Genomic DNA, 25,121 nt, shown 5'->3' with positions numbered 1-25,121 from the left:
ATAGAATGGAATGGAGAAAGGCTCAGCGACACACACACACACACACACACACACACACACACACACACGCACGCACACACGCACACAAACACACTCACACACACACAACACAAAGAGCACATCAGGAAGAACTGTACCTCATAGAATGGAATGGAGAAGGGCTCGGGAGAGTTGGGGGGCACTTGACGATCAGCCCGGTAAACCAGAATTATGTCGTTACCCTGAAACACAACACAAGACAAATAACATCCAACAACAATGTTAAATGATATGAGGACTTACCAAGGACTACTACAAGGACTACTAGTAGTAGTTCCTTGGGACTTTGACTTATACTGAGATGTACCTTTTACACTGCAGGAAGAATTTCTTAAAACTGGAAACTTCAATTCAATTCAGAGACTGTCATTCCAGGATCAGGCTTTTTTTCTTTCTTTATTTGGTGTTTAACGTCGTTTTCAACCACGAAGGTTATATCGCGACGGGGAAAGGGGGAAGATGGGATAGAGCCACTTGTCAATTGTTTCTTGTTCACAAAAGCACTAATCAAAAATTTGCTCCAGGGGCTTGCAACGTAGTACAATATATTACCTTACTGGGAGAATGCAAGTTTCCAGTACAAAGGACTTAACATTTCTTAAATACTGCTTGACTAAAATCTTTACAAAAATTGACTATATTCTATTCAAGAAACACTTAACAAGGGTAAAGGAAGAAACAGAATCCGTTAGTCGCCTCTTACTGGGGGAGCATCGGGTAAATTCTTCCCCCTAACCCGCGGGGGGACAGGATCGGGCTCTTCAGTCACGCAAGAGGTTGCAGCGAATCCACGGACTGACACCGGGCGCATCAAGCATAGTCTTTCAAGACTTCACTATGCCAACAACAACATTTTACACTGCAGGAAGAATTTCTTTAAACTGGAAACTTCAATTATCTATAGAAAACAAGAAGAGCAAACGCTCGATCGAGTCACTTTCGCAGTTCTGAATATTATATGAGGCATCAGATGGACAGGAAGAAATTGCTATTCACAACACAATGAGTCACGTTCACATAAAATTTGAGCCCGGTCACTTTTATAGTTTCCGAGAAAAGCCCAACGTTAAGTTGTGTGTTGCCGAACAGAAAAGGCTAGTTATCTCCCTTGTTTTTCTGATAACGTTCGTAAAAGGCTACAGATGTAAATACTTTGATGTAAAGAATAATCCTACAAAGTTTCAATCACATCCGATGAACTTTGTCAAAGATATAAAATGTCTAATTTTTCCTTTCACGCTGACCTGTGACCTTGAAAAAGGTCAAAGGTCAACGAAACCATCGTTAAAGTGTAGAGGTCATTGGAGGTCACGACTAAACAAAATATGAGCCCGATCGCTTTGATAGTTTCCGAGAAAAGTCCAACGTTAAGGTGGTGTCTACGGACGGCCGGCCGGACAGACTAACACTGACCGATTACATAGAGTCACATTTTCTCAAGTGACTCAATAAAATGAAGGGCCATTATGTTGAATATGATCTCACGAATCTTCTTTTCGTCAGTTTTATGAGTGGTGATATTCTCAAAGCGAGTGTCTGATTTCATTCTTTTCAGGCAGGTTCCAAGATTAAGCGAAAGTAACACGTTTACATCATTCAGTGACAATTTTCTTTCTTCATTCAGACGAAAATTAACATCTCTTCCACCATCCTCCGAAAATACGAATGAAAAAGTGTACAGATGTCTGTGACACGACTACTTAGTACACTTTTAGCATGAGGCTTTAGGTGAGAGGTGATACAGAACAGTGATAGCTCCCTCCCAAAATGAATTCTTCTTCTTCTTCGTTCATGGGCTGAAACGCCCGCGTTCACTCATGTTTTTGCACAAGTGGGTTTATACATGTATGAGCATTTTTACCCCGCCATTCAGGCAGCCATACGCCGCTTTCGGGGAAGCCAAAATGAGTTCAAACTTACGCCGATCTCGACAATGGGCTCTCCAAGGGTGATGGGGGAACTGTCATCGCCGGGTCTGTAGCGCAGGGTGAACCTCAGATTGCCGCCATACGCCGTCACCTGCACATGGAAGCACAGCCACAATGAAACACTGATCATAACACACAAGATGAATGTGTTTAGGTGTGCTGCATGTCTTCATGAGTAATGTATGTGTGTGTGTGTGTGTGTGTGTGTGTGTGTGTGTGTGTGTGTGTGTATGTGTATGTGTGTGTGTGTGTGTGTGTGTGTGTGTGTGTGTGTGTGTGTGTGTGTGTGTGTGTGTGTGTGTGTGTGTGTGTGTGTGTGCGCAAGTGTGTGTGTGTGAGCACATGCAAATGGTTTAATGTGTGTGCGTGCATGTGTGATTGCATGCGTGCACGCATGCATGTGTGTGTGTGCTTATGTGCATGCACAAGTTTGTGTGTCTATGTCTCTGTGTGTGTGTGTGTGTGTGTGTGTATGTGTGTGTGTGTGTGTGTGTGTGTGTGTGTGTATGTGTGTGTGTGTGTGTGTGTGTGTGTGTATGTGTGTGTGTGCGTGTGTGCAAAACAAAAAAACAGTTCCAGATTTCGAAACCATGTTCGTCAGCCATTGTTTTTAGCAAGACAGACCACATGTGCACGAGCTTCGCTGACGTACATCGCAAAATGTCATGACGTCACCACAACTTTTGGTTTTGGTTCGATCTGTTCCGTGCACCTCCCGTTTTAGTTTGTTCAGAGTTCGCTCATCACGCGATGTGCACTTGTGTTTGTGTATTTTTGTGTATTTTTGTCTTTGGAGACAATTATTGACATCAGTTCGTTGTAGCCTTGTGACTTTTAGAGACAAAACGGCTCTGGGGCGATGAAAACGTGTTTGTTAAAAGAGGGGTTCGTTATGCAAATGAGTTCAAAAGGTTCGATGTAGCCGGAAAGTAACAAGTAAGAAATAGAAGGCTGTCTACCTGGAAATCAATGGCAGTTTGTTGAAAGAGGGATTTCGTTATACCGAGGTTCGTTATAGCTGGACTCCACTGTATCTGTCAATCAGCGTTTCTCTTGCTTTTCTGTTTCACTTTTTTCACCTTCTCCCTTCTCTTATTTTTTTAGAATGTCCCCTACTAACTGACACATATCAGCGAGATAATCAACTGTATAGATTTTCTGTGCATACACAACACAACAATCACCTACAGCGGTAACCTTCACAGCAGGCTCTGCAGTAGAGTTGGCCTTGAAAAAACGTTGAGCTATAAATAGCTCGCGCTCTTCAAGGCCGACAACTGCAGAGCCTGCTGTGAAGGTTGACGCAGTAGTCTCCCTGTCACACTCACCTTATCCCCAAGGAACCTGGCCGGCAGTTTCCAGTAGTACGATTCCTGCGGAAGGTTGTCAAAGCGACGATACACCAGCTCCCTGTTAGCACGGTTGACGGAGAATCCCTGGGTGATCTCCCTTGTTTGCATCATGTTGGAAAGCGACACGTCCCCTCGGTCGGAGGAGAATGATGCCACTACCTGTACAATTTGACAAAATACAATAGAATACATTTAAAAACATAACATAACATTACATTACGAAAAAAAAAAGAAGAAAAAACGAAAAAACAGAACAATGTAATGCAATACATTACAAAACAAATCAATGCAATGCAATGCAATGCAATGGCAATGCAATACATTACACTACATTACGGGCGGGGATGTAGCTCAGTCGGTAGCGCGCTGGATTTGTATCCAGTTGGCCGCTGTCAGCGTGAGTTCGTCCCCACGTTCGGCGAGAGGTTTATTTCTCAGAGTCAACTTTGTGTGCACACTCTCCTCGGTGTCCGAACACCCCCGTGTGTACACGCAAGCACAAGACAAAGTGCGCACGAAAAAGATCCTGTAATCCATGTCAGAGTTCGGTGGGTTATAGAAACACGAAAATACCCAGCATGCTTCCTCCGAAAACGGCGTATGGCTGCCTAAATGGCGGGGTAAAAAAAACCGGTCATACACGTAAAATTCCACTCGTGCAAAAAACACGAGTGTACGTGTGAGTTTCAGCCCACGCAGAAGAAGAAGAAGAAGATACTACATTACAATACCATACTATTCCATACCATACCATACATTATGAAAAAAAGAAAAAAAATACAATGCAATGCAATACATTACAAAACAAAACAATGTAATGCAATGGCAATGCAATACATTACAATACCATACCATACCATACAATACATGACGATATGATACGATACCCTTCTTAAGACCCTAGTTTTTCAAATACTTTGCACATTACCTCCATTTTAAGACTCCCTCCCTTTTAAAATGTGGTTTTCTCACATTTTCGGAAAACTGAAAAGGAGGGTTCCACTGTAGATTACCCCCACAGGTAGGTGGGGATGAACAGGTAATCTTAATAATCTTACCTCTGCTCTGTGGGAAGAGGTGGACTGACACATCTGGGTGACGCCCATGCAGAAGCAGGGGATGCAGCCATACGGATAGTCGTTGGACAGGTAGAAAGTGTCCGACTTGCAGCGATCGCAGAACTGTCCTTCAGCATTTTGCTGTAGACAAAAATAACAAGGATAAAGATTCTCTCACTCACTGATCCCGTAACCTGCCAGGCTCATAGGGGCACTGACTGCACTGACAAGAGTTGCACCGGCTGTCGTCTCCACCTCTGTCAGTTGTGAACAATCTTCTGGGTAGTAGTATGTCCATATGTTTTCAACAGATGAATTTGTTTTCCTGTTGGCATAACTAGATGCAACGCATAGTTAGATTGTCGTACTGTCTTTCAGCATTTCCTTGGAGACAAAAATAACAAAGACAAAGACTATGCGGAGGGATAATGCAACTGGTATGTTGAAATGCTTTCAAAAGGTGAATTAGTTTTCATGTTGGCATAACTAGATGCAACGCGTAGTTAGATTGCAGAACTGTTCTTTAACATTTGCGCTATCAATCTCGGTCGAGGGGTATCTGAAAAGCATTGTCTTCCTGAAATGCAGTGCGTTCAGTATCATTCTGTGACTTTGAAAGATTGACAAAATGTATTAATTTCGCTTCACGCGACTTGTTTTTGATTAAAGAGAAACAAACAATTTCTTTGTGGTTGATTACCTTGCACATGCATCTGTCTGAACCAACAGGTGGTACAGTTGACAGGCTGCCGCGTGGGTCACAGATGTCCGTCACTACAACAGAGAGTGGAAATATGTGAGTGTAACAAGCAGTCATTAATAATAATAATAGAACACTTATATACAGTTCTGTGACATCCTGCATGCTGGGGCTCAGAGAAACATTTTTCCTCTTTATCTTCACTGCGCTGGCTGCAAAATCCCTTGTCTTGTCTTGTCTTTCCATTACTGCCCACAATCAACAGTAGTGATTATTTCGGCACTTGATGGGATGTTGCGCAAGTCCAATAAAGCAGCGTTTCCAGCATCCAAAGTCCATTAAAATTCACAGGTTGGGGAGTATGGGGGGGAGGGGACATGAGTCACAGTGGCTGCTGGTTTAGTGCGAGGCGCGCGACACAAAGGTGTCGACAGTGCGGGCCTCGACGACAGCTGCTGGTAGAGAGTTCCAGCGGGAGGTGTTTTTAGACAGGCCAGGCACTGGTTTTCCCTTGACTGTATAGCGCTTCTCCACAGCTTGAAGCCCTTTACAACAGCTCGAAAAGAGGGGTGGAAGGGGGGGAGGGGGGTGGTAAGAGATAACATACTAATAATTACAATTGGCAATAAGTGATGCCTTACAAAACATGAGAAAATATACATCAAATAGCAACATACGTGAAAAAGTACTGAGAGAAAATAAAAACACAACTGTGCACCACTATATGCACCATCATTCTTTTCTCTCTTCACTTCCTGGACAGGAAAGGTCTTTGATGGACACACAGAGGCTGCAGTAGTATTCCCTTGAGTTTTCTCCCCCTATTGTCGCTTGTGTAGAACCTTGGTTTTAATTTGGGAGATTGGTGGTTTAGTCCTGAGTAGATCAGAGTATGGTTGAGAGAGAGAGAGAGAGAGAGAGAGAGAGAGAGAGAGAGAGAGAGAGAGAGAGAGAGAGAGGGAGGGAGGGAGGAAGGGAGGGAGGGAGGGGGGAGAGAGAGGGGACAGAGAGAGAGAGGGACAGAGAGAGAGAGGGACAGAGAGAGAGAGAGAGAGGGGGGAGAGAGAGAGAGAGAGAGAGAGAGGGGGGAGGGAGGATGGGAGGGAGGGGAGGAGAGAGAGAGAGGGACAGAGAGAGAGAGGGACAGAGAGAGAGAGAGAGAGAGGGGAGAGAGAGAGAGAGAGAGAGAGGGGGGAGAGAGAGAGGGAAAGAGAGAGAAAGAGAGAGAGGGAGAGAAAGAGGTGCTTGGTGTTTATCCAGAAGCTGCATCATATGCATTGACTTTCGTGGTTTTTGTTTTAATTATATATTTCAACTAAAGTACCAAACATAACTTCTCACCATTGATGGGTGTGCAGCGATCTCCAGGCACCGAGGGGTTGCCACGGTAACCACGGGCACAGCTGTCACAGCGACGGCCGGTGTAACCAGTGGGACAGTTTGTGCATGTGATGTCACCGTCACGATCACGGACGCATGTTCGGCTAAACCTGTAGACAAATATTTATTGCTATTAGTTTACATGAGAGTTGAACTAACAAAAGACGGGCGCTGTGGCGGGGTGGTAAGACGTCGGCCTCTTAATCGGAAGGTCGAGGGTTCGAATCCCGGTCGCGGCCGCCTGGTGGGTTAAGTGTGGAGATTTTTCCGATCTCCCGGGTCAACTTATGTGCAGATCTGCTAGTGGCTTATCCCCCTTCGTGTGTACACGCAAGCACAAGACCAAGTGCGCACGGAAAAGATCCTGTAATCCATGTCAGAGTTCGGTGGGTTATAGAAACACGAAAATATCCAGCATGCTTCCTCCGAAAGCGGCGTATGGCTGCCTTAATGGCGGGGTAAAAACGGTCATACACGTAAAATTCCACTCGTGCAAAAACACGAGTGTACATGGGAGTTTCAGCCCACGAACGCAGAAGAAGAAGAAGAAGAACCAACAAAAAAATAAAATAACCACTAACCCGGAATTTAAGTATGTTGAAAACTGCCTTCCTGCAGGCGCCTGCCTGCCTTCCTGCAGGCGCCTGCCTGCCTTCCTGCATTCCTGCCTGCTTATCTGCCTGCCTGCCAGCGTGCGTGCAGACTTGTGTGTTCGTGTTTGTGTGTGTGTCTGCGCATGTGCATGTGTGTGTGTGTGTGATGCGTGTGTGTGTGTGTGTGTGTGTGATGTGTGTGTGTGATGTGTGTGTGTGTGTGATGCATGTGTGTGTGTGTGTGATGTGTGTGTGTGTGTGTGATGTGTGCGTGTGTGTGTGATGCGTGTGTGTGTGTGTGTGTGTGATGTGTGTGTGTGTGTGATGTGTGTGTGTGTGTGTGACAGCACACATCAACTTGTCCCCATGAGTCTCCATGTCTCCCTCACACATCACTCAAACACAATAAGACGTATTCACCAGAAATATAACCAACAACTACCGTCACTCACTGATTGGTTGGGATGGTGAGGGGACAGGGACAGGGCTCACAGTCGTTGGGTGTTCCACGCCGAGCATCACCGATGAAGCCCTCAGAGCAACGATCACAGTATGGACCCTCTGTGTTGTGCAGACAGTTCTGCAGAAACAAGATCAGCAACAATTCAAAAACTATTTTATCCAAATTAATCTGGTATATTCCTCCGAAAGCGGCGTATGGCTGCCTAAATGGCGGGGTAAAAACCCGGTCATACACGTAAAAGTCCACTCGTGCAAAAACACGAGTGTACGTGGGAGTTTCAGCCCACGAACGCAGAAGAAGAAGAAGAATCTGGTATATACAGAAACACTCTACTTCTTCTTCTTCCTCTGCGTTCAAGGGCTGAAAGTCCCACGTACACTCCTGTTTTTTGCATGAGTGGGTTTTTAAGTGTATGACCGTTTTTACCCCACCATTTAGGCAGCCATACGCGGCTTTTGGGGGATGATACAAAGTACGGACAATCTTCATGAATATTTATCAGTGTCTTGTACTTGTACATGGGTGTTACTGGGAAAAATCAAAAAACCTGAAAGGCAGGGGTCCAAAATGCTCAAGTTTGAAAGAAAGTTTCTGGACACCGACGAAACCAAATCATAATAAGCAAGATGGCGGCAAATCCAAGGGAGCGAACCGAGAAAGCACGCGAACCGGTGTCAAAAGTCGGATCGGAACCGCTGCTCGTTATTTCAACTTAGCAAAACCCGGAAAACCGGAATTTCCGGCTTCAGATTTTTTCAAAAACCGGAAATCCGGCAAAAGCCGGAAGAGTAACACCCATGAAGAGTTTAAAACAAATACCTTAAACACCTAGAAAAATGAATGCATCATACATTTCATACTTTGAAAACACAGTTTTTTTTATCTGCATCTTTAAAAAAAATAAAAAGGTAACGTAACCCAGTGGGTCAAATGTGCTATAGCCAATTTCATTGCAATAAGATTCAATAGGACCTGTCCTATCCAGTAGATTTTAACTCTCATGTTTAAGTTTACATGCACCAAGTGGTACACATGCACCTCTTCCATAGTGCTCAAGCACTCACTAGGCAAAAACCGGTATCGGGATCACACTGGCTGGAGTGTCCGTTGCAGTTGCATGGGACGCACTCTCCAAGGTAACGACCTCTCTGGATGCGAGAATACCCTGGGGCACAGGTCTGATCAAGACAGAAGGAAATGTTTGAAAGCATCTGACTTGCCTATACTTGTAAGTGATACACATTTTGCACAGACAAATTATCATTGCTAGAAAGTATACCCTGAATTCAGGCAAACAAATCATGATCAAATATGAGAGTTCAGTGAATTTCCTCTTGCGACCAGAATAATCCCACCTCCCTAAAACGTTACACGAAAGTTAAACAGTGGCTACAAATACACAGTACACAACTTCCCATATCGTCTGTACACATAATGAAGAAATTAACTTAACTCTTGAATAGTTTACAGAGTTTTTACTTCATCACACAATACAATACTGTCTAGCGATCTGTTCACAGTCTGGAATACTATCTCTTACACATTAAAGCACACAGCTTTAATAGAATAAAAACCAACAAAATGCCCCCCCCCCCCCCCCCCGAAAAAAACAAAAACAAACACATGAGGTATAATTGTCTACCTCACAGGACAATCCGGTGTAGCCGGTGGGACAACTGCAGTCCTCCACATAGACGGCCCGACCCAGACCAGTGTTTTGTGTTACTGCCGTGGACAGCAGAATGTTGCCAATCCTGCAAAACACACACAAAGATACAGTCAAACCTCGGTTTCAAGACCTTGTTCTCTGAGATTTTCTTTTCATAGGGTCTCAAAGGTCACCTCTACTATATGCCTCCCGCCATTATATTAGCATCTAACTTTCTCAGAACAAACCCACACACATGCTCACTAACACATACGTACGCACGCACGCACTCACACACACACACACACACACACACACACACACACACACACACACACACACACACACACACACACACACACACACACACACACACACACACACACACACCTACTACATGTTTGCCCTCTAACATGCACACAAACTCAATCTCTGTCTGCCTCTCTATCTCTTTCTCCCTGTCTGACTGTCTCCATTTTGTCTCTCCGTCTCTGTCTGTCTCTCCCTCCCTCATTCTCTCTTTGCAGATCTGATCTCTGTCTGACTCTCTTTTTCTCTTTTGGCTCTCGATCTCTCTCCCACCCCCATCTCTCTCTCCTTGCAGATCTGCTATCTCTCTGTCTGTCTCTCTGTCTCTGCCTGTCTCTCTCTCTCTGTCTGTCTGCCTCTCCCTCCCTCTCTCTCTCTCTCTTTCTCTCCTTGCATATCTGATCTCTGTCTGTCTATCTCTCTTTGTTGTTCAGTGCAATCTGCTCTATACTACTACATTCACATCAATGAACTCGCAATTTCCCTCTATGCAATACATTTTGTGTACATATAATGTATAATGTGTTCATACTTCAGATATCTGTTGAAATGTACAAATGTTGGTTATTGTTGTTTTTTATTTTATTTTTTAAAGTTAGTCCTCTTAGGGCGAGGGCTAGATGTAAAAAAAAAAAAAAAAAAGCACATCACTGCTGAATCTATTACCCTCCTTAAATAAAGAGTTGTCATTGTCATTGTCTCTCTCCTTGCAAATCTCTTCAACCCACCTGATGGAGCTCTGCCTCTGATCATAGGTAGCGCGGACAAGGATGCGGGTGACGTTCTGCAGGACGGTCATGAGATCCTGACGCGTGGCCAGGCCAGAGACGGGCAGGTCACCGCGGATTGGTCCCTCGCTCTTCTCCCAGTCATCCTGTGAATACAGTCATCCCCACACTTCAATGTTGCACACTCAACACCAGGAAAGGTTCATAAAAACAAGCAAAGTATTGTAATATTGTGGACCAAATTATAGCAGACGACGCTTAGTCACATGTGAGTCATGTGTTAGCCTCCACGTGATATGTCGTAATCCTCCATTGTTGTGACCACAAGAAGCACGCCAGACAGGCGGCGCAATATTCACGTACATGTATTACAGAACTGAGTACTGTATATGGAGTCTCCTGTGTGATTGCACGAGACACTACAGGTATGTTATAGTACATAATAATCATAATAATCATAATAATTTTGGAACGTTGACAGTCTATTTGTTTCTGGATTTGTGAAAAGGTTCATATGGATCATGGAACATTTAATTTAAAGCGCAACACAATGTTCAATTTTCCAAGTTGAGTTACTACTTTGCATTGCTGAAATATACCCACCCCAGTCTAACTAAAGGAAGATACATTCTCCAGTGCACTGACGTAAATTATTGTAAAGAAAGGAGCACACACTTAAACAAGTATCCACACAAAAACAGAAAAGTATCCACATGAAACAGAAAAGTATCCACATGAAACAGAAACGTATCCACACAAAACAGAAAAGTATCCACACTAAACAAAAAAGTATCCACACAAAACAGAAAAGTATCCACACAAAACAGAAAAGTATCCACACAAAACAGAAAATTATCCACACAAAACAGGAAAATATCCACATAAAACAGAAAAGTATCCACACAAAACAGAAAAGTATCCACACAAAACACTTAAGTATTGAGAATCCATGCTTACCTCAACAAGCGGCACTCTGACCATGGTTCGTTGTCTGGCCGGGACACTGTCCCTCCGGCGGTAAAACACACTGATGTCGTTGCCCTGAAAACCACACACAAAACAACCCTTGAGCTCTGGTCACAATAGTACCACTCAACTGAAACACACACAAAACAACCCTTGAGCTCTGGTCACAATAGTACCACTCAACTGAAACACACACAAAACAACCCTTGAGCTCTGGTCACAATAGTACCACTCAACTGAAACACACACAAAACAACCCTTGAGCTCTGGTCACAATAGTACCACTCAACTGAAACACACACAAAACAACCCTTGAGCTCTGGTCACAATAGTACCACTCAACTGAAACACACACAAAACAACCCTTGAGCTCTGGTCACAATAGTACCACTCAACTGAAACACACACAAAACAACCCTTGAGCTCTGGTCACAATAGTACCACTCAACTGAAACACACACAAAACAACCCTTGAGCTCTGGTCACAATAGTACCACTCAACTGAAACAATCATCCAAAATGTGGAGAAATAGAATGCAGTTAAAAAGTGTGACCCAATAATAAACTAAAATCAAAATCAGAGATCAATTAGCTCAAGGCTGTCCTTGAAGTTGAATTCCAAAAATGTAGGGGCGGGGATATAGCTCAGTTGGTAGCGCGCTGGATTTGTATTCAGTTGGCCGCTGTCAGCGTGAGTTCGATCCCAGGTTCGGCGGAAATTTATTTCAGAGTCAACTTTGTGTGCAGACTCTCTTCGGTGTCCGAACTCCCCCCCGTGTACACTACATTGGGTGTGCACGTTAAAGATCCCACGATTGACAAAAGGGTCTTTCCTGGCAAAATTGCTTAGGCACAGTTAATAATTGTCTACCTATACCCGTGTGACTTAGAATAATAGGCCGTGAAAGGTAAATATGCGCCGAAATGGCTGCAATTACTGGCCGTATAAAATTTCATCTCACACGGCATCACTGCAGAGCGCCTAGAACTGTACCCACGGAATATGCGCGATATAAGACTCATTGATTGATTGATTATAAACCTTCACGCAGCCAGCTTCGCGAAGTCAACTTTCCCCAATTAATGAGAGGCTTCATAGGCATCAGAACAGCTGACGCACACCTTCACTTCAATCCATGACATTGTTCAACAAGGTAAAACTATCAGTTAAAACACTAGAGACAAATAATGGAGAAAACCATAAAGAACTGACTGATCTGTGATTAAAAGCAAAACCGGAAAAAACGAAGATAGTCAGATAAAAGATGACTGACCTCGATGATGACGTCGGGGTCGCTGGTTGGAAGGTCAAAGTTGTCGACATCGTAAAGCACTGTGTAGGACAGGTCACCGCCGTAACTTGTCAACTGAAACATTGATTGGTAGATCATCACTATCCCATTTCACCCAGTATTTCTGAAATGACAATACATGTATACATGATTTATGATTTAAACACACAAACAGGTATAAAAACAGACAGATCGACAAAACAACCACACACACAAACACAAACTTCTCTCCCACTGAAGTGAAGTAGACTAAACTGAACTACTCAAAGTACTTTTCATTTCAATGCTTTATCATCCTCAGACCTGGCAACCCCTGTTCCATTTTTGGATTTATACACACTGTTCCACACTCACCCTGTTGCCGAGATACTGTGCAGGCAGACTCCAGTAGTAAGTTCCAGAGGGGAAGGCCCTGTTGAAATCCTGCACGGCAAACTCTGAAGAGGAGGAAATGTACTGGATGAATCCTTCCTCTACGGGCAGCAGGGTGGCCCGCTGGACCAACTCCAGGCGTGATCCCATGGTGATCTGAACAGTCAGTATAACGCATTATAGGAACAGTTGAAATGAGTGAACATTGAGACACTGTTTGTGAATCATAGGCTTAGTGCTACATTAGACCTCCCCCCCCCTTTTTTTTTTTACGACTCTCCAATTTAGGACCCCCTCCCTTAAAGAACCCTGGGTTTTTTTTAGACTTTGTGTTCATAACCTCTGTAAATGTTACCCCAAATTCAGACTCCCTCCTTTTTATTTTGTTGCAATTCAACCGTCAAACAAAATTCAAAATGTAAATAAACGCTGCACAAAAGTATGCACACACACTGCAGATCAGGCACAATCATTCATATGCATGAACACACACACACACAGACACAAGACACACACACACTTTCTCTCTCTCTCTCATCTTAACTCCCTTCCGCATACACACAAACTGCACTCACAATACCACCCCCCCCCTCCCAACACACACACACTTCCACACACACCTGTGAGATCTGCATGTTACTGCTGTAGCACGTCTCGGTGTGACCAAAGCAGAAGCAGCGGACACACTCGTCGTTGCGAGAAGCCTCAAAGTTGAACCGCGGTGGCTGACACACCCCCACTTGACCTGTAAACCACAAAGTGTTTTACAATCCACAATGGTATGCACTGGGATAGCATATTGTTCACTAAACAATAATGTTTATTGTATTTTGGAAATCTTTTCTAATTAAACCAAAGAACTGTTAATGGTGCTAAGTCAGAGAAATTAACTTAATCAAAGTCATTGTGCATTATTAACCCTTGCAATAACAATTGTTCGAATTATCAATAAAAAATATTTTTGACAATTTGGTTTTCAGTACCACTATATACTGATTGTCCTGATGAAAATTGGTTTAACTCTTACCAGTTCGCTCCCTTGCCCATCGTAAGCAAGCTTACGATGCCCCCCCTGTAGTTTTCCACTGACCAATTATCTAATTATAATTTTTTTTTATTTTTTTTTTTTACATTGGATGGGTCGGACAGTGGATAAACTCATATTTAAGACACACTTTATGACTGAAACAAGCTGGGTTTTTGTTATAAGTTAGTTATAGAAATGCATTATTAGGCACACAAAAAAAAAAAAAGTCTGTTAACGGTAACATAGGCCAAAAAAATAGGGTCGGTAGGTCGGGACTTTTTTTTTATTTTTTTTTCCCCAAAACATATTTTTAAGATATTTTGCCAAAAAACGAAGCCCCCTTTTTTTCTTTTTTTTTTTCATTTTTTTTTTTAAATTTTTTTTTTTTTTTTTTTTTTTTTTTTTTTACCAAATGCCAAACAAAAGTCTAGGGTCGCGCGAAAAAATAGGGTCAGTCAGGATACCGTAAACAGAATATTTTTTTGGGGGGGGGCCTTAGGCATGAAACGTCCAACTTTGAAATTTGGGTGGGGGTATTCAGGTGACAATAACTTTTTTGTTTATCAGCAAAACTCTATAAATCTTTGCTATGTTATGTAAAATGAATGCCCAAACAGACTAGTTAGCAGCATATCTAAAATAAACTGAACACAAAAAAATTTCTTCTTTGTGTTTGTCACGTGTTCCAAAAAATGGGCGTACAAATTTCAACAAAAATCATGTTGTCACCCCCATAAAATTTTTACCTTTAAAGATAGCACAATTCTCTTTGCAAATATGAAAAGCTTATTCATTTTCCTTTCATTTGATATATAACTTTTTATATTTCATTTAGAATATGACCCCAGATAGCCACTCGGCAAGTAGGCACCAACAGCACTGTAAAATATGCCCTAAAACCCCCGAACTGGTAAGAGTTAACATCTAAAACAAGTCTAGTACTCAACAACAGACGATTTTCAGAAATAACTCTGTCTGGTTTGTATGTGTTGTGGAAGAGTGACCTTTTCTTGCAAAACCTCAGACAAATATTGGAGAGGCGTTTGCAAGAAAAGGTCACTCTCCCACAACCCATACAAACCCGACAGGAGTTATTTTCGGAATTCGTCTATTGGTGTAAGAGCAGTCTAAAACAGAACAATTGGTTCAACACTTAACACATCAATCAATCAATCAATATGAGGCTTATATCGCGCGTATTCCGTGGGTACAGTTCTTAGCGCAGGGATTTATTTTTTTATTTTTTTATTTTTATTTTATGCAATTTATATCGCGCACATATTCAAGGCGAAGGAATTTATTTATGCCGTGTGAGATGGAAATTTTTTTACACAATACATCACGCATTCACACCGGCCAGCAGATCGCAGCCATTTCGGCGCATATCCTACTTTTCACGGCCTATTATTCCAAGTCACACGGGTATTTTGGTGGACATTTTTATCTATGCCTATACAATTTTGCCAGGAAAGACCCTTTTGTCAATCGTGGGATCTTTAACGTGCACACCCCAATGTAGTGTACACGAAGGGACCTCGGTTTTTCGTCTCATCCAAAAGACTAGCACTTGAACCCACCACCTAGGTTAGGAAAGGGGGGAGAAAATTGCTAACGCCCTGACCCAGGGTCGAACTCGCAACCTCTCGCTTCCGAGCGCAAGTGCGTTACTACTCGGCCACCCAGTCCTAACACATGGTCTTCTTCTTCTTCTTGTCGATCATTTAACACATGGTCTAAGACCGGTCCAAGACTCACGTCGGACAATGATGAGAGCGTCAGGCGTAGCGAAGATGCTGCCGCGGTTGTTGAGAGCCTCACAGGTGTAGGCGCCAGCGTCCTCGGGGCGAGCGAACCTGATGGTCAGTGTACCGCGACCATCCACGCTGGTGACCGTCACGCGACTGCCGGTGGGGATGTTGCCCCAGTTGAGGCGCCAGGTGATGAGGGGGGTGGGCACACCCACAGCCTCGCAGTAGATGGTGAAGGTGCCGTTGATCTCCACCTCGATCTCCGGTCTTGGCGGCTTGATGATGGTAGGCACAGCTGCAGGGAAATTGCATAAAATCGTGAGCAGCTAGACACTTGCACCAGTGGAAGCCCCAATTTAAGACTCCTTCCCTCTGAAGACCCTGTTTTCTCAGACTTTCTGTTCATAACCTTTTTTAATTGACCCCCATTTAGTCCCTCCTTTTTAAGGCCTTATTTTCTCAGATTTGTGGAGGTGTTAAAATGTGGGTTCCACCGTACTGTCAAATGGATGGTATTGCTTATAGTGAACACACACAAATAATAATGAAGCCTATATTTGTTTTATGCAGGCTCCACTGTACTGTACAGCATATAACTTAGAGGTCCTAACTCTGTTATCAGGTTTGTGCTAATCCCCAGACCGAGTCTTGAACTTTTGATCTTACAGGATTCTGTAAATTTAAAAAAAAAATTTATTAAAAAAAACACACAAAAAACCAACAACAACAACAACCTCATGTGAGCCAATCTTGTCGGACCTGTCCTGACAGTCGACCACAACAACAACAACACCATCACCAACAACAACAACAACAGCACCACCACCAACAACAACAACTCCTGAGTGTGACTTACAGCAGCCAATCTCGTCGGACCTGTCCTGACAGTCGACCTCCCCGTCGCACTGGTAGCTGGCTGGCACGCACTGGTCGCCGCGCTGACACATGAACTGGTCCATGCGACATTTCTCGCCCGGGTCCTGGGTGGCTGCTCACACACACAACAGAAATTACCATGTTTGCTTCGTGACACACACTTTGTAGATCAATCAAATGAAAAACCACATTCAATTCCTCTTAAAAATCTACAAATACAACAGGAAAAATGATGATACGATGAATCATTCCATGAATTTTTCAGCAACAGTATTTATGGTATGGTCATTAGCTTGTTTCAAAAGCAGCCCTTCATTGTGAAGATGTTTTCGTTACTAACATTGAAGTGAATGTGTGAATGGGAGAAAGCATTGTATATATGTGTGTTTGTGTGTGATTGTACGTGCACAAGCATGTGTCAGTGTTTGCATGTATGCACACAGGTATGTGTCCAGATTGCTGTTTGTTAGAAATCAAAAAACAAGAAAGGTAAGTTTTTATGGAATATTTAATTATAGACAAAACGAAACATTCAGAAGAACTTTTGGATCTGAGTAGGTAGGTATGAGTGTGTATATTATGACAATAATTAAAATTATCCTTAACAGGGGGCTACCCCTGTACATATACTCATGAGGAGAAACTTACGGCAGTTGGACTCGTCTGATCCATCGCCACAGTCATTGTCTCCGTCACACCTCCAGATCTTCATGGCACAGCGGCCGTTGTTACATTGGAACTCATTGGGTTCACAGGGCAGTGGGCGATCTGTAGCAATTCAAAACTCATTTGGCACGTAGTCTCAAAGCGCAATGGAAATCCATAGCATCATCATCCTCATCTCATTGATCATCAAAAATAACAGGGACAGCAAAAAAGAACAACACAAAAACACAACTCATTTGGCTTATTTCTGTCTGCATGTGAGAATGCAAATTATTCCAAAGAATTGTACATGAACAGATCAGTTGAGATGGGTTTTTTTTAAATTCTATTATTATCCTCTTGGAGCTGTTTTCTTCACAAAGTAGAATTCCACTACACATACAGACAGACAGAGAGACAGACAGACAGACAGACAGGCACATAGACATACACGTGAAAACACACAGAGAATAATCGTTTACTGACTACAGGTAAGCTCATCCGATCAATCGGAAGACATACACATGCACACAGGAACACACAGACACAGACACAGACAGACACATACACACACACAAACACATTCACTAACCACAGGTAAGCTCATCAAATCCATGAGAAGACACACACACACAAACACAAACACTCACACAAACACACGCAGAGAACAAAACTTTACTAACCACAGGTGAGCTCATCAGAGCCATCAGAACAGTCCTGCTCAGTGTCACACACATAGTCGCGAGGAATACACTGGCCGTTGGAGCAAGTTGCCTCGTCCGCTCGGCATCGACCGTTAGGGTCTGGTGGCGTTGTCACAGGCCCAACTAAAACAATCAGCAATTGATAATGGTAAGTTCATTTTCACAGTGGAACCCTCCTTTTAAGACTCCCCCCCCCCCCAGTTTAAGACTCGCCCCCCCCCCCCCCCCCCTTAAAACCTTGAATTTTCAGATTTTTTGTTCGTAACCCCTGTAAATGTACCTCCTTTTTAAGACCTGATTTTCTAAGTCTTCTTAACACTTTCTACCCCACCTACGTTGACCAAGTTTTTTTTGGCCGAGACCAGCTGTGCTGCAGCAGGTCACTCAGAAAGAATTGTAGTAACTGTGTAGTAACTCTGTATCAACACGCTGGAATAATAATAATAATAATAATAAATGAGCATTTATATAGCGCAACATCATAACTTTACAATTATGCTCTTTGCGCTTGACACATTTAAAATTAAAACACAGTTATACAAGCATTTACATCTACATTCATAGTCAGCAACGTTTAATTAAAAGCATACACCATCAAACATGCAGGCGTTAGATCGACGTTACAGTAAGCGACTGAAGCTAACAGTCTGAGCGGATATATCCGTACCTGGTCAGATAGAGCCATATGAGTTTGTTTGTTTGTTTGTAAGGCTTCTTTTTAAGCCTACTGTCTATATGATACTTACCGAGACAGTACTATTCTTGCACATTATCTATTATAGGCCGAAAAAATTGGACAAAACGCTGAGTGGGTACAATTATCTCCCATAACCATGCGCCACCGTGGATCCCAAGCACTGTCCGAGTGCTTCCCCCTTACAGGATGTAGGTGGCGCGTCCTCTTTCTTTATGAGCTGCAGACCCTCAAAAAGCCCATAACATATCAAGAGGGGAGGCGGGAGGGAAATTCTAATAGTACTGTCTCGGTAAGTATCATATAGACAGTAGGCTTAAAAAGAAGCCTTACAGTCAATATAACACTTACCTCGACAGTACTATTCTTGCACAGAATACCAGAGTGGTGTGAGGGTGATATGTAGAGTATTAAACTCCTTAATCAAAATCACTTAAATCCAAGGATTAAGATACCCAGGCAATTTTCGAACAGTACTACCGTAAAAGAAAATATACCCAAGAAACATACCTTAGACTGACGTGACCATGCTAGCAACCACTGCTGTGTGGTGAACTCAATGTCAAAGTCCAGGCCACTCAAAGCTTGACTACCACTGAGTCTACGGCAAGTGGCTAAAGCGATGAGGAACAATTAGTCTTAAAAATCAGCAACTTGATACTGATGCCTGCCAGGGGTTCAAACTCATTGCTACGCAGGAGTTTGAGGACCAGAAAGACATCCCCCTTGGGAAATGAAACCCGAGGTTTAGACACCGCTGCATTGCTAATACCCGAAAGGACATTAGCGATGAGGGAGGACCTGATCAAGTGTTCAGTTCTGCGACCAGTAGCGGCCGCAATCGTGGAAGCGATGGCAGATCTGTATCCAAGAAGAGTCTTAGAAGAAAGACTCTTCTTTTGATACACTTCCACCAGGAAGTTGGCCAAGTCCTGTGTTGAGGGATAAAGCGGCTTTATCCCCTTGGACAAGGCGAAGGTGGCCCAAGCTCTCCAGCGTAAGTCGTAGAGCTGATTAGTTGATCGCCTCTTAGCGTTCAAGGAAAACTCTACTGAACTCTTGTGCAATCCTAGTGCAAGCAGTTTGGAGCGCACAAGAGCCATGCGGTCAAGCACAGACTCTCTGGACGTGGATGAGGGAGGCATGATCGAGGCTGGAGCAGACCTCCCCCGTCCAGATCCAGAGGTAGAGGGTCTACGTGGGTGAGACCGCGAAGATCTGGAAACCACGGAGCTGTTGGCCAGTAAGGCGCGACCAAAATCAGTCTTGGTCGTTCCTGCAGATATTTTGCCAGCACCCTCGGAATCAGAGATGTCGGGGGATAGGCGTAAGCATCGAGGAGCCTCCACAAGAGAGTGAATGCGTCCAAGTGGAACGCATTCATGTCTCGAAAGGGGCTGACGTACCTGGGAAGCCGAGCGCTGAATCGAGTTACGAACAGATCGATCAGAGGACGGTCCCACCTTGCCCACAGACGCTGTAGAACGTTGTGAGCGATGGTCCATTCTGTGGAGAGAACCTGATCGCCCCGACTGAGAATGTCGGCCAGGGCGTTCAGTTTCCCCGGAACGAACTGGACTGACATCCGGACCTGATTGGTCTGGCACCAGAGCAGAATCTCCTCCGCCAACAGGGAGAGGGACCGAGAATTGGTGCCCCCCTGGTGGCGAAGGTAAGCTAAGCATGTGGTGTTGTTGTCCCCGTTGAAAATCAGAGGGGCCAAGGACAGGCCGAATGGGAGGGCCCGAAACTCGAACACCGTGCCCTCCCAAACGAACCGGAGCAGATGTCGGTACCCCGGGGCCACCAGGATGTGGAAGTAAGCATCCTGGAGGTCCCAGACATGGCCCAATCGTTTGGCCGGATGGCCAACCGGACCGACGAAGGGGTTTCCATCTTGAACTTGCACCTGTGAAGGTACAAGTTCAAGGTGGAGAGGTCCAACACCGGCCTGAACCGGCCGTCCTTTTTGGGGACGGTGAACAGGCGGGAGCAGAACCCCAGAGAAGGCTGAGAAAGGGGGTAGACCGCCTTCTTCTCGACCAACGAGTTCACCTCGTCCTGAAGAGCCTGCCATCTGGCAGGCTCTCGAGGAGGGGGGAACGTCCAAGGTAGAGCGGACAATGGAGGTTGTGACGACAGCGGTAGAGAAAACCCCGACCACACCACCCTCAAGAAAAACTGGTTGGAGACCAGTCTGCCCCACATGCCGCGGGCCCGAAAAAAAGGGAACCGCCGGACGAAAGAGGGGCAACTTGAGGGGGCGTCAACGTAGGGCCGGGACTCACTGAAAATTCTGCTGGCGGGCAGGCGCAGGCTTGCGACCACCCCCCCTGGTGGTGCTGCTTCCCCTTACCTGTCTGAGCACCCTTCGTCTTGCTTGGGAACGCAACAGGCGCCTAAGAGGAGGAAGAAGGAGGCAGTGAAACTGGCTTCTTCTTCTTCTTCTGAGGCTGGGAGCTGGAGGTGACTGTAGCACTTCTCTTACTCCCCGCCGCCGTCGCCGAAGCAGCGAGGCCAACCATCAGAGAATCAGTGTTCCTCTGGCGTGTGGACTCCACCACAGAACGAACAGTGTCCGGATGAAAGAGGGAAGAAGGCTGAGGAAACGTGTTCCTCAGACTCTTCCTCATATCCGGAGGCACTATAGAAGTAGGCAGAAAATGATCACGGAACAGGGCCAATAAAGTGGACCAGTGTTCCAATGGCCAATTCTGCCGCAGACGTCACGCACGATCGCACGGCATGCAAAGCCCGATCCACTCGAACCGTGTCAAGGACCCGAGTGGAATCGGACTCTGCCCGATTGGGAGGGTCCAACAGTGTGGACAGCGTGCTCATCCATGTCAAGGCCTGTGATTGGGCCTCGACTGTGGAAGAAACGGTGGCCTCAAGATTGTGGAACGAAGCAGAGCTCAGTTCCACCTTCTTGACCGAAGGCACCTCCCCAACGAACACATCACCGTCAGCCCCACCCTAAACACTCGAAGTCTGGAAAGGGAGAGTTCGAGAGTCAAAGGGAAAAGGGAGGGACGAAACAGATTGGACACGAGGAAACAGTGGAGGTGCGCCTCCCGAAGGAAAGCATGGCACTGAACCCGCGTCCTCCCGAGGAACATAGGTCGCGTTTGCACGTGAATCTGTACTCCTCAGGCGATGTGCTGCCGCTTCCACCGTGGCACTTAGACTAGGGTGGAACGCGAATTGCCGGCGGCCGGATCGTTCATAAAACGAGCCGCCGGCAGACGCGGCGTGAGCCTCCCGCGCCCGGGCCGAAGCGGACTCAAAGGACGAGAGGGCGTCTCAGGGAAGGACGTCCTGAAACTGTTCAAACGTCCTTCTAGCTGTGCGAGGACGAGCCTCCTGCCTCTCGTCCTCAGACCCCGGGTCCACGTCCTGTGTGTCAACACTAGACGACAGACGCTTAAGAGAGGCATCCGTGACGTCAAGACGCCGCGTGATGTCTGTCATGTACTGTTGGAAAGTACGAAGCATAGCTTCGGAAGTTCCATCAGAAACCGGCAAGGGTAGAGTTTCAGTGTTAACCTCAGGGCGACCCTGATCCTCCTCCCTATCGTCCTCCGACTCACTCTCCTCTTCACTTCCCGACAACTCCTCAAAAGCAGGAGTGTAGGGAGCTTGAGGGGGAAGAGCCGAAAGCGATGAAGCAGGCTGTGAAGAAACGCCCACAGAAGCAAGAGGCCGCGAAGACCCCTGCCCCAAAGACGAAACGTCTCCAGCAGCCGAAGGGGGAGAAAAACAACAACCCTGCGACTGTTGGGTCAGCCCAGCCAACGAACCCCCGCCATTTATAGACTGAACAGGAACCCATCGGGTCTGATCAGAAAAGAAATGGTCCGGTCCGGTCGGGGGTGCCGATCCGGTCCGGTAGGGTGGTCCGGTCCGGTGCCGTACCATCCGGAGGTCCCGTTCAGCACCGAACCATCGTACCCACAGAAGTGTTCGGGTGGTTAGGTCCGGACGTGGACATACCGTACCATCCGGACCCGTAGGTCCGGTGGTCCGGTATGGTCCGGTTCGGTGCCAGACCATCCAGACCAACAGAGGTGGTCGGGTGGTCCCGCACCGGACCATCCGGACCCGTAGGTCCGGACCCGTAGGTCCGGTACCATCCGGAGGTCCTGTTCGGCACCGAACCATCCGTACGCACAGAAGTGTTCGGGTGGTTCGGTCCGGGCGTGGACGTACCGTACCATCCGGACCCGTAGGTCCGGTTCGGTGCCAGACCATCCGGACCAACAGAGGTGGTCGGGTGGTCCGGACCGGTCCGGTAGGGTGGTCCGGTGTTCCGGTCCGGTGTTCCGGTCCGGTCCCGTACCATCCGGAGGTCCCGTTCGGTACCGAACCATCCGTACCCACAGAAGTGTTCGGGTGGCTCGGTCCGGACGTGGACACACCGTACCATCCGGACCCGTAAGTCCGGTATGGTCCGGTTCGGTGCCAGACCATCCGGACCAACAGAGGTGGTCGGGTGGTCCGGTCCGGACCGGACCACCGGTCCAGCACCGGACCATCCGGACCCGTAGGTCCGGTCCGGTCCCGCACCATCCGGAGGTCCCGTTCGGCACCGAACCACCCGTACCCACAGAAGTGTTCGGGTGGCTCGGTCCGGACGTGGACATACCGTACCATCCGGACCCGTAGGTCCGGTTCGGTGCCAGACCATCCGGACCAACAGAGGTGGTCGGGTGGTCCGGACCGATCCGGTAGGGTGGTCCGGTGTTCCGGTCCTGTGGTCCGGTCCCATACCATCCGGAGGTCCCGTACGGCACCGAACCATCCGTACCCACTGAAGTGTTCGGTCCGGACGTGGACCTACCGTACCATCCGGACCCGTAGGTCCGGTGGTCCGGTATGGTCCGGTTCGGTGACAGACCATCCGGACCAACAGAGGTGGTCGGGTGGTCCGGTACCGGACCATCCGAACCCGTAGATTCGGTCCGGTCCCGTACCATCCGGAGGTCCCGTTCGGTACCGAACCATCCGTACCCACAGAAGTGTTCGGGTGGCTCGGTCCGGACGTGGACATACCGTACCATCCGGACCCGTAGGTCCGGCATGGTCCGGTTCGGTGCCAGACCACCCGGACCAACAGAGGTGGTCGAGTGGTCCGGTCCCGACCGGACCACTGGTCCGGTACCGTACCCTCCGGACCCGTAGGTCCGGTGTGTTCCGGTTCGGTGCCAGACCACCCAGACCAACCGAGGTGGTCGGGTGGTCCGGTCCCGACCGAAACACTGGTCCCGTACCGTACCATCCGGACCCGTAGGTCCGGGGGGTCCGGCAAGGGCCAGAGGTACTGTCCCGCACCGGACCCTAAGGTCCGGTACGGTCCCGTACCATGGGTCCCGTCCGGACCAAACCCGGAGGTCAAGTCCAGTCGGGACCCGTGGGTCCGGTTCGATCCCGACCCGTAAGCCTGGAACGTTCCGGACCCTTGGTCCGGACCATCCGTCACCCGAACACCAGACGCTAAGGAATGGCGTGGGGTCAAGACGGTCCGGTCGGAGGTGTCGGTCTGAGCAACAGAAACAATGTTCCCGTCGCCCTGACCATTCGACAGAAGTACCACGTTCTGTCGAACACCTCCACGTCCAGTAACTAGTCGGCCGGAGCGTTTCAAGAGGGACAGCCACCAGTCACACGGACGTCAGAGGGAACCGTAGTAGCAGTGGTCGTAGGCACGAAGCCTGAAACCCCTGCCCCCACAGGACCGCCCTGAACGGGGTCAATTCGCATCCCAACCCCAGCGGGGAGGGAATTCAGAGACCCCGTCATCTCCTCCGATCTCCCCCCCCAGGAGGCCGAAACTACTGTCAAAACAGCAGCAGACGACCCAGCGAGGGAGTTCAGAGGAGGACCCGTGTCCCTCCTGGCTTCCACAGCGGTGGAAACCGAGGAGGGCACAGGAGAGGCACCGGAAAAAGAAAGATTTTAATGCCAACTGCACCCGGTGTTCCCAGGCGGTCACCCATCCAAGTACTAACCGGGCCCGACGTTGCTTAACTTCGGTGGTCGGACGAGAACCGGTGTTTTCAACGTGGTATGGCCGTTGGCTGTCAAAACCTGAGTCTCTCCAGTAGCCCCTAGATCGGATTCACCAACCCCCAAAGAGGGTTGGGAATCGACCTGCCCCCGGATTCGAGCCAGGGGGGAGAAGGAAACCTTCCCCCCAGGCTTGAAACCGGGAGGAGCTGAAGCCTGAGACTGAGGGCCGGACAACGGCGTCGAAGGGGGGGAAGCCTGTTCCACTGAAGGAGAAGGAGAAAGAAGCTTTTTCTTTCCCCTCGACCTTCCCCGAACCTTCGACGGCGCAGCCCCGCCCGAAGTCCCAGGCTCAAGCCCAGCCTGTTTGAGCAAGCTCGCATTGAGCTTGCTCAAACAGGCTTTCTCCGCCCTCCCTCGCCGCAAACGCAAAGCGTTTGGGGAGGGAGAGTCGGAGCGCCGAAAGATCCCCTTCTCCGTGCGTAAAACATGACGCTGGGCGCCCGGAGAAGGGTTGCCCCCGGCAGACTCTGGTTCCGTAGAACCAGAGCCCAAAACAGGACGAGACATCCTACCTCGCCCTGTACGTACCC

General features: G+C 47.1%; 1 protein-coding gene and 1 non-coding gene across 13 annotated transcripts in view; both read right to left on the bottom strand.

Annotated features, from left to right (window-relative positions):
• The window catches only part of LOC138978661 (basement membrane-specific heparan sulfate proteoglycan core protein-like), a 307,598-nt gene that overhangs the window by 98,346 nt on the left and 184,131 nt on the right, over positions 1-25,121 (bottom strand). For all 12 annotated transcript variants that reach the window (XM_070351439.1, XM_070351441.1, XM_070351449.1 and 9 more), the window contains 18 exons: positions 17,808-17,951; positions 17,128-17,247; positions 16,460-16,591; positions 15,611-15,898; positions 13,449-13,573; positions 12,811-12,984; positions 12,439-12,531; positions 11,156-11,239; positions 10,199-10,344; positions 9,156-9,267; positions 8,578-8,691; positions 7,503-7,630; positions 6,419-6,567; positions 5,078-5,151; positions 4,378-4,518; positions 3,296-3,478; positions 1,960-2,058; positions 138-221 (listed from right to left, as the gene is read on the bottom strand). In XM_070351439.1, coding sequence (XP_070207540.1) covers positions 138-221; positions 1,960-2,058; positions 3,296-3,478; positions 4,378-4,518; positions 5,078-5,151; positions 6,419-6,567; positions 7,503-7,630; positions 8,578-8,691; positions 9,156-9,267; positions 10,199-10,344; positions 11,156-11,239; positions 12,439-12,531; positions 12,811-12,984; positions 13,449-13,573; positions 15,611-15,898; positions 16,460-16,591; positions 17,128-17,247; positions 17,808-17,951 — 2,390 coding nt within the window. The remainder of the gene's footprint in view (positions 1-137; positions 222-1,959; positions 2,059-3,295; positions 3,479-4,377; positions 4,519-5,077; positions 5,152-6,418; positions 6,568-7,502; positions 7,631-8,577; positions 8,692-9,155; positions 9,268-10,198; positions 10,345-11,155; positions 11,240-12,438; positions 12,532-12,810; positions 12,985-13,448; positions 13,574-15,610; positions 15,899-16,459; positions 16,592-17,127; positions 17,248-17,807; positions 17,952-25,121) is intronic.
• LOC138979280 (5S ribosomal RNA) lies at positions 24,482-24,600 on the bottom strand. The gene has a single exon (XR_011459966.1). It is a non-coding gene; the product is annotated as a 5S ribosomal RNA (ribosomal RNA).

This window comes from Littorina saxatilis, linkage group LG10 (assembly GCF_037325665.1).
Source record: "Littorina saxatilis isolate snail1 linkage group LG10, US_GU_Lsax_2.0, whole genome shotgun sequence".
Taxonomy (NCBI): Eukaryota; Metazoa; Mollusca; class Gastropoda; order Littorinimorpha; family Littorinidae; genus Littorina; species Littorina saxatilis.
This window is presented reverse-complemented; position numbering and strand designations above follow the sequence as displayed.